We start from the raw sequence: 9,989 nt of genomic DNA on the forward strand, positions 1-9,989 counted from the left end.
CAATCACACGAAACTTGATTAGCCCGTTCCCGAATGCGGAGGGTAATGATGTTAGTAAGGTTTACTAACATCGGCATAATCATCCCTGAAAACGAGGGATACTGAACTTGATTAACTATTCGGGTGAGAATAGTTAATGATACTGACCGGTGCTGTCAATATCGGAAATCACACGAAACTTTGATTAGCCGGTCCCGAATGCAGAGGCTAATGATGTTAGTAAGGTTTACTAACATCGGCATATAATTATCCCTGAAAACGAGGGATACTAAACTTGATTAACTATTCAGGTGAGAATAGTTTAATGATATTGACCGGTGCTGTCCATATCGGCAATTCACACGAAACTTGACTAGTTATTTCTTGAAGTGAAAGCTAATGATGTAAAGAATCTTGACATCAACATTTCCGAAAATATTCCAAGATATTATGGAAAGAAAAATCTGATTGGCTATTTCATGTTAGAAATAGTCGATAACATCAATCAATGGTATTAATTTTGACGTTTCTAATGAACTTGATTAGCCGATCCTAATATGAGAGACTAATAACACTAATGAAAATTTATTAGTATCGGCATTCCCTTCCAAGTTTTAGGGGAGAGGTAATAATTAAAAATATTAATGAAATGGGGATTGACATCTTGATAGGATTATTCATTCGCCCTTGAAGAGGCAGATATTGATTGGAAATTATGGAATAAGATGGGCGGAGGAACTAGTTACCCGGTGATGGGCTAGTGGCATTAGTTTTGTTTTCTAATGACCGGAATATACAACTTGAATTAAACTTACTTGTGCGGTGTTAATAGTGTCAGGATGACTGACTTGTTAGATTATAAATGGAATGTTGGATGATACCTAATTGTTAAACAAAAATGGTAATTTATGTTTATATCATGGATTATTGGAGAACAAAAAAAAAAAACTGATGAGGATCTAATTCTTGTGAAGGATGGAGGCAAATATCGTATTGCTTGGGACGTGAGAGCAGAAGTTCATTAACCATGGTAGATGTTATACACTTAAAGAATGCAATGATATATATATATATGATGTATTTTGAATTGATTGAAAGAATTGTAATTTGATATAATTTGAGAATCATGTCCTACGCACAGGGAGGATGTCAAAGAAATTATGACCAATAATGTAAATATGTTGTATTAAGGTTTCATGTTGTTACTGGCATGATAAGAATTTAGTGATAATTATAATAGTGTAATAAAATGCCAATAATAGTCATATTATTCAAAGATGGATCGGATGTGAATATTGTGAAAATGATGGCAGGTTCCATGATAATGAGAGATTTTACTGAAAATCTAAAGAAACATGGAATGTGTTGAAATGGGCACAAGAAATATGTAAGTGGAATATATTTATAAACTAAAATTGGACCGAAATAATGATGAGTTTGACAACTTATATGGAAAAGCCATAATAGGTATAATAGATGTTGGGATTGAAATTGATATATAAAGAGATAGAGTAAGAGGGAGAGAAATCACATGGTAGATATTATAATGAATTAAATGCGCTCATGAGGTGAAACAAGACACGAAATGAAAATGTTGAATGATTCGAGGAAGGATGGATAGAGATGTAATAATGGAAGGATAAATGCGAATTTCAAGGAACTATGATTGCATATCGTTGAATATATGTTTAACTTCGTGCATGTATTGTGTGATTTTCCTTTTATGCTATATTTATTATATACATTATGAAATTGCAGGTCCTTCAGATTCATACCAGGAGTAGCGTTTCAGGTCCTCTAGTTTCCTTTTGCATGATTGAATAAGAAGATGAACATTAATGTATTTTGTCATTAAGGAACTAAATGACTTAATATGTAATAGTACGTTTTTTACATTAAGTGTTGGGACATAAAAATATATTATTCTGTATTTGTAATTCTTAGTTTGCTTACTTGCAATTATTATGAATTACGTGTGTTAATGGGAAAGAAATGAGCATGCGAAATGTGAGGCATGTACCGTGAATGATGTGTTGTTGAGGTTCTACATGATTATGATGTGATTGAGAAATAAGTATAATTGTACAAGATGATTGTTGATAACTTGGGACCTCCAGATATAAAGGAAACTCTGCCAAAATTTCAGTGGAAATTTCGGCAAGTCTCCGATAAGTTCGGTGGATAAAAAAAAAAAAAAACCCATTTTTTTAAAAGTTAATGCTCAAAGTTCTTTTATGAATGTACGAAATTACAGGGCGTTACATCAACGTCTGAATTCGAAACAAAGAATTGAAGAGAAATTTAGTTGAAGATTGAAGCAAATCTTGGTTCAAATAAGTGCTCCAAATTTGCCCAAAAAATCAATTATTTTCCAATTCTAGAAAAGAATATCATATGATCCATTTCAAGCCCAAACTTACCTTATGTTGTGTGCAAACTTCAACCATCAAACACTCAAGGTTTCAATGTCAATCTTAGCCCAAATAATAGGTACAATTGTATACTTATTTGATGTTTAAATCCAGCCCCAAATCAGCCCCCAAATCAGCCTCCAAATCAGCCCAAGCACAATCCATGATCTTACATGTCCACACAACAAATAATATTTGATTTATTTTGGGCAATTAATTGATTCAAGAGGGCAAGCACATAGATGGAAAGCTGGAGGGGACATTGTGACATTATTTTGGGTCAACAAGAAGAAAGAAACAGCTCATAAAGGAGGAAGAAAAACGTGCACCAAAGTGTTCTCCAAGCTGGCCTGATTTAATTTTCCAGAACATCTTTCGGTGTTTTGCCCATAACTTTTGACTCAGATGTACCAATGAGCTGTTCTTTAATGATCTGGAAAGCTCATAGAATTGCCTATAAATATGTGTCTAATAGCCATCTCCAGGGGAGGCTTCTAAGAGGGTCGAATTGCTGTCCAAAGTTAGAGTCAGATTTGTGTCCGAATTTTTACTGAAATTCTGTTGTGTTCTTCTTTGTAGATTTCGGTTCTTTAGTTTGTAAAACTTATTATTTCAGTTTGATTCAAGTTATTTCATGTTTATTAAAGTGTTCTTATATATAATCATGGTTGGCTAATCTCTTTCTTGGATCCAAATCAAGGATGATGGTGATTGAGGTGAGTTCTTTAAGATATGAATGAATGTTAATGATTATCTTCTCATCTTCTTCATGAATGTTTTATTATTGCAAAGAAATTTTAGAAATCATTTAGGTAATGTTATAATCTTGAATTTTTATGCACAAACCTTAGTTTTGGTATAGAGATTGCTTGATTCAATGTCTTACTTAATTTGAAAGTACTTGTTCATTCTTAAGCAATAATTAATCTTCATCTTTTTAAACTTCATTGTAATATCTTCCGATCTAATATCACCATCGTTGATATTAGGTTGAGTTATCTTATATATGTTGAAGAAATCACCAATACATCACCATTAAAATTGATTTGGACCAAGACTTACTTTTTCTTGTCTTTTAAAATCTATTTACACTTTTTCATCTTTGAAAACAAATCCATCAATTATTTTCAACCAAGTTATTGTTAATTTAATTTCTCTTGAGTTTTTTTTGTTGTTACCTAGCTTAATTTTCAGATCTAGCTCTCTGTGGATATGACCTCGATCTTACCGAGTTAATTGCTACATCGCACACTCGTGCACTTGCGAGTTAAAACAAGCCGATCATAAAAAGCGGTCAAGCAATTTTGGCGCCGTTGCCGGGGAGCTAGCAAGCAAAGGTAACAAATTTATATTTCATTATTGAAAAATAAAAAAAATTCATATAAATAAAAAATCAAATGGCTGGTTTTACCGCCTAAAAAAAAAAAAATTTTGACCTCAACTTTTTGGATATTGGACTATTAATTGTTGGATTTTGGTTGGTTCAACCCATTTTTCTTTTATTGTTTATTCTAGTTAGTTTCTAATATTTATTATTTATATTATAAGGCTGGTTTTACCGCCTCTTGTTTATTTTATTTTTTGTTGTTATTTCTTTTATATTTATTGTCTAAAAGTGCTTGGCCGGTATTACCGCCTCTTGTTTATTTTTTTTGTTGTTATTTGTTTATTTTATTTTGTTGTTATTTATTGTTATTATTTCTTTTATATTTATTGTTTGAAGTGCTTGGCCGGTATTACCGCCTCTTTATTCATGCTTGTTATACTTATCTTTTAATGTTTATTGTTGTTAATATTGTTTATTAGTTGGAGAGTGAATTTCTTAATTTGTTGTATTTTTATTTTTGAGCCATTACTTTATCTTGTACGTTTCATTTACTTTTATTTGCAATCTTTTATTTGTTTTTTTTTTTCTTTCTCTCCTTTCCTTTCGTATTCATATAATTGTTTATATTATTATTATTATTATTATTTTTATCATGGCTAATGTTGAAGATCTAGAGGGTGAAGGGAGTGTTCAAGGTAATGGACCTCCACAATTTAATGATCAACCTAATTTTCGAACTCTTAGACAGTATCTTCACCCGGCTAGACAAAGTACACCTTCGTGTATTATCTTGCCTCTTAACCAACAAGCTTTCAATTTTGAAACCGGGCATGATTCAACTTCTTCCCATATTTAACGGTATGGATTCTGAAAATCCATACATACACATTAAGGACTTTGAAGAGGTATGTAATACTTTTTATTGATAGAACATGCACTGAGGAAACTATTCGGCTTAAATTGTTCCCATTCTCTCTAAAGGATAAAGCCAAGCTTTGGCTAAACTCCTTACGTCCTAGGTCTATAGGTACATGGAGAGAAATGCAAGCTGAATTTTTGAAAAAATACTTCCCCACTCATAGGACGACAGCCTTACAACGTCAAATGATTGAATTTTTCTTGTAGTCCAAATGAGTCATTTCACCAAGCTTGGGAAAGGTTCAAAGACTTGTTAAATGCATTGCCCCCACCATGGTTTTGAGATGTGGAGGTTAGTGAGTTTCTTCTACGACTCTCTTACCGCAGATTTTAAAAAGCTAGTGTCAACCATGTGTAATGGTGAGTTTTATGACAAAAACCAAGTGAAGCCTTCGATTTTTTTGATCAATTGGCTGAAAACACAAAGCAATGGGAGACTTCTTCTCCCACTTCATGTTGAGTCTAGAAACACCATTTCTCATTCAAGTGGGAAGTTCCAATTAAAAGAGACTGATGATCTTAATGCTAGATTAGCCTCATTGGCTAGGAAAGTAGAGTCTCTTGAGATTAAAAAAGTGCATGTCATGAGTGAACAACAAGAGGAAAGTTGTGTTGTTTGTGAGAGCAAAGGGCATAGGACAACTGAGTGTCCTACCATTCCAGCCTTCAAGGAAGTGCTATATGGCCAAACTTTTGATTCAAGTAATGTTAGAAAGCCATTTTCAAACCAAGTAGGCAATCCCTACTCTGAGACCTATAATCCTGGATGGAGGAACCACCCAAATTTTGGATGGAGAAATGAGGGCTCTTCAGTACCTCAAACATTTCAACCTCCACCCAACCATTTCATGCTCCCACACATAACACGTACCAACCACCTCATAAGAGATCCCTAGAGGATACTCTTCAACAATTCATGCAAACACAAGGAGGAATCAACAACCAAGCTTATAAATTTCAAGACCAGACCAATAGGACCTTAGATGACATTCGAAGTCAACTAACCAAGTTGACTCAATCACTAAGCATTCAAGAGAAGGGAAAGATCCCAGCTCAACCAATGCCAAATCCTAGAGGTCAGGTACACATGAGTGAATCTTCACTTGGTGAACCTTCAAAACCATGAACAAGTCCAAGCCATCACTACCCTTTAGAAGTGGAAAGATGTTGACAAAGCTATAGGTTTTGGATTCCTAAAGGTATTGTAGAGGAGAAATCTAGGGAGAGTGAAGAGGGAATCAAAACACAAGTGACAAATGAGAGTTTGAGTGACAAAGAAGGCGAGATAAAGGAGAAAGAGATGAGTGAGAAAGGAGATGATTCAAGAAAAATTGGAGTCAAAGTGAGTGATTTAGAATTTGTTCCTAGAGCACCATTTCCACAGAGGTTAGGGAAACCTAAACATGATCCTGTGAACTCGGAAATCTATGAATTGTTCAAACAAGTGAAAGTCAACATTCCACTCCTTGATGCAATTAAACAAGTCCCATCTTATGCAAAGTTCCTTAAAGACTTATGCACAGTCAAAAGGAGATTGAATGTGAAAGAAAGAGCCTTTCTAACTGAGCATGCTAGTGCCATCATCCAGTTTAAGACCCCTCCCAAATACAAAGATCCTGGTTGTCCTACCATTTCATGCATTATTGGAAGTCATAAGATAGACCAAGCTTTGTTGGATTTAGGAGCAAGTGTGAATTTGATACCCTACACTGTTTACGAATAGTTAGGTTTAGGAGAAATCAAGCCTACTCGAATCACCCTTCAATTAGCTGATAGGTCAATCAAGATTCCTAGGGGTATTGTTGAGGATGTGTTGGTCCAAGTAGATAAATTCTACTTTCCTGTTGATTTTGTAGTGTTAGACACCGCACCTATTCAAGGTTCTAATGCTCCCATCCCAGTCATCTTAGGTAGACCTTTCCTAGCTACATCCAATGCTTTAATTAACTGTAGGAATGGGGGTGATGAAATTGTCTTTTGGGAATATGACTGTGGAGATGAACATATTCAATGTCTCCAAACAAATTGGTGAACATGAGGACATTAGAGAGGTAGATTTTGATCCAAAACAATTTGTCAAGAACACTTTGAGAGAGAATGGGTAAAGGATCCATTGGAAAAGAACTTTAATTCATGATGAAAGACTTTATTCTTTGGAATGTGTTGACGAGGAAGTAAAAGAACTCGAGACTTATCTGGATCCAATGCCTATTATGTCAATAGGTCAATGGACCCTGTTGTAACCCATTTTTGGGTCCCCATAAAAAAATAATAAATACAAAAAAAAAAAAAAAAAAAAAAAAAAGTGCGCAGTACTGGTCGCAGTAACCCGTAGATTAATTCTCTGGTTACTGTACACACAGTAACCAGCCCATGCAAAAAAAAAAAAAAAAAAAAAAACAGAAAAGGGCTAAACGGTGCCGTTTTGAACGGCACTGTTCCCCTTTCTTCCCCGCCTAACATACAGCAGAAAAGAAGGAAAAAAGATGTATATTTAATGGCGTTGTCCCTCCAGCCCACCGACCGCCGGTCCTCAAGCCCACACCGACTGAAGACATTGGCCGACCGCCTACCGCACCGCCGAAACTGAGGGAGGCACGCCTGGACAGCAACGCCCGACCAGCCGCCGCATGACCCCACGATGAAAAAAAAAAAAAAACACATGCTCAAGGGCTATAAATAGGGGGGAAGAGAAGAGGAAGTGGGGAGGGGAGAGAGGGAACAGAAGAGGTAACAGAAGGGAGAATAGAGTGAGAAGAGAGGAGAGAAGGCAGAGAAGAAGAAGGGAAGAGGCAGAGAAGAAAACGGGAAAAAACAGAGGAGAGAGAGAGAAGGAAAACCGCCGGCCACCGCGAACCGCCAGCGCCGCCGCCACCACCCCTGCTGCATCAGCTGCTGCCAGCATCAACACAGCTCCAGATCTCTGAAATGACAAAGAAGTTGAAAGCCTACGAGATTGATCCTGAAGTCAAAGTTGTGGTATTGAAGGGAAATGGGAAGGCGTTTTGTGCAGGTGGTGATGTTGTGGCATCATATATTTGTATGGTCGCAGGGCATTGGAGTCATGGGGCAAATACTTACAAGAAAAGTCTCATTCTGGACTATGTAGTTGCCACATATGGAAAGCCTGTGGTTGCACTCATCGAAGGAATCGTGATGGGGGCTGGTGCTGGGCTATCTATGCATGGAGCATTCAAGATTGTCACTGAAAATACTGTGTTTGCTATGCCAGAAACAGCAATAGGACATTTTGTTGATGTCGGAGCATCGCATTTCCTTTCCAGGCTCCCTGGGTTTTTTGGTGAATATTTGGGACTTGCTGGAACTAGGATAAGAGGGGAAGATATGGTTGCATGTGGCCTTGCAACTCATTTCGTCCTCTCAAAGGATCTCCATTTAGTGGAAAGTGCTCTCGATGAAGTAACTTCTTCTGATACCGACAAAATTTCAAAGATCATCAGCAAATTTGAGCACAAACCAAATGTGAAACAGGATGGCGTTTATAGCAGATTGGAGATTATTAACAAATGTTTCTCAAGGAAAACAGTTGAAGAAATACTATCATCACTGATTGAGGCAGGAAATAGAGCAGACAAGTGGGTTCTAGAGGCAATAAAATCCATGAAGGCAGCCAGTCCGATAAGCCTGAAAATTTCCCTTAAATCGATCAGAGAGGGCCGCGCGCAAGCCCTTGATCAATGCCTCGTCCGTGAATATAACATTTTTTGTCATGTTATGAGAAGAACAGTGAGCATTGATTTTTTTGAGGGAATAAGAGCCATGTTACTGGACAAAGACGAAAATCCCAAGTGGGAGCCTGCAAGATTAGAGCTAGTGAGTGATGAAATGGTGGGCCGATATTTCTCCAGAGTCGATGAAGATGACTGGGAATCCCTTCAACTCCCTGCTAGATCCAGCTCAGTTGATGTTATGAGGCCAAAACTTTGAAACTAGGAAAATAAAAATAATATCCATCGGCAGTACTTCACCATCCTTCTATGCCAGTACTCCTGGCTTATGTATGTATCTTTAATTCCAGGACAGGAAATGTCTGCTCAAAATCTGTGGAATATATTACAGAAAAGATGTTAAAATTGAAAAAAAAAAAAAAAAAAAAAAAAAAAAAATGTTTTAGCATGCATTTTGGTTTTAATAACCAGTTTATTAAAGTCAAGAGAATATTGGCCAATATTTCAAAAACAACAAAAATTTTATTTTGTTTGTCTCTTAGTATCTGGGGTATGACTTTACACGTAATGCATATTCCGGATATTTAATTCTTTTTTTTTGACAATAAAACCTGGGGTATGACATTACACGTAATGCGTATTCCAGATATTTAATTCTTTTTTTGTTTGGACAATAGAACCCGGGGTATGACATTACATGTAATGCATATTTTGGACAATAGGAAACCACAACATGACTTAGATTTTATTAGACAAAACAATGCAGCCTACCTTAGGTAGGGCGTAGTTGGGGTGCTAATACCTTCCCTTTACGCAACCAGTCTCCGTACCCGATCTCTAAAGACCAGTTAAGGTTCCTAGTAACCAGAATACTAGGTGGCGACTCCCAGTCCGTATTTTCACATGTAGAGACAAGAATTCCTTGTCTCTCCCTTTTTGCCAGGAATAAATATTCCGATTTTTTTTCCTTGAGGGTGGACGATCGCCGCGCCGCCGCACACGTGCGACAGAATGGCGACTCCTTGTTGTAACCCATTTTTGGGTCCCCATAAAAAAATACAAAAATACAAAAAAAAAAAAAAAGCTCAAAACAGTGCCGTTTTGAACGGCACTGTTCCCCTTCCTTCCCCACCGAGCATACAGTAGGAAAAAAGGGAAAAGAATGCATATTTAATGACGCCGGTCCCTCTAGCCCACCGACCGAAGACATTGGCCGACCACCTACCGCACCGCCGAAACTGAGGGAGGCACGCCTGGACAGCCGCACCCGACCAGCCGCCGTATGACCCGTTCCTTGGCTCCACAATGAAAAAAACATGCTCACGGGCTCTATAAATAGAGGAGGAACAGCAGAAGAAAGGAGGGGGAAGAGAAGAGGAAGGGGGAGGGGAGAGAGGGAACAGAAGAGGTAACAGAAGGGAGAATAGAGTGAGAAGAGAGGAGAGAAGGCAGAGAAGAAGAAGGGAAGAGGCAGAGAAGAAAACGGGAAAAAACAGAGGAGAGAGAGAGAAGGAAAACCGCCGGCCACCGCGAACCGCCAGCGCCGCCGCCACCACCCCTGCTGCATCAGCTGCTGCCAGCATCAACACAGCTCCAGGTAACGTCCTACCTTTCCCGTCATTTTTTTTACTTCAGTTCATGCAGAACGTTTACGTTCTGCAGAAT

General features: G+C 37.5%; 1 protein-coding gene and 1 long non-coding RNA gene across 2 annotated transcripts; both read left to right on the plus strand.

Annotated features, from left to right (window-relative positions):
* The first annotated feature begins 388 nt into the window (after positions 1-388).
* Positions 389-2,005, plus strand: LOC118050587 (uncharacterized). Its single transcript, XR_004687897.2, has 2 exons — positions 389-1,009; positions 1,738-2,005. It is a non-coding gene; the product is annotated as an uncharacterized lncRNA (long non-coding RNA).
* A 5,554-nt stretch (positions 2,006-7,559) lies between these two features.
* LOC118050588 (3-hydroxyisobutyryl-CoA hydrolase 1) lies at positions 7,560-8,727 on the plus strand. The gene has a single exon (XM_073408222.1). It carries the CDS (start codon positions 7,564-7,566, stop codon positions 8,581-8,583), a length of 1,020 nt encoding a protein of 339 aa, XP_073264323.1. The 5' UTR covers positions 7,560-7,563; the 3' UTR covers positions 8,584-8,727.
* The last annotated feature ends 1,262 nt before the right edge of the window (positions 8,728-9,989 follow it).

Source organism: Populus alba, chromosome 1 (assembly GCF_005239225.2).
Source record: "Populus alba chromosome 1, ASM523922v2, whole genome shotgun sequence".
Lineage (NCBI taxonomy): Eukaryota > Viridiplantae > Streptophyta > Magnoliopsida > Malpighiales > Salicaceae > Populus > Populus alba.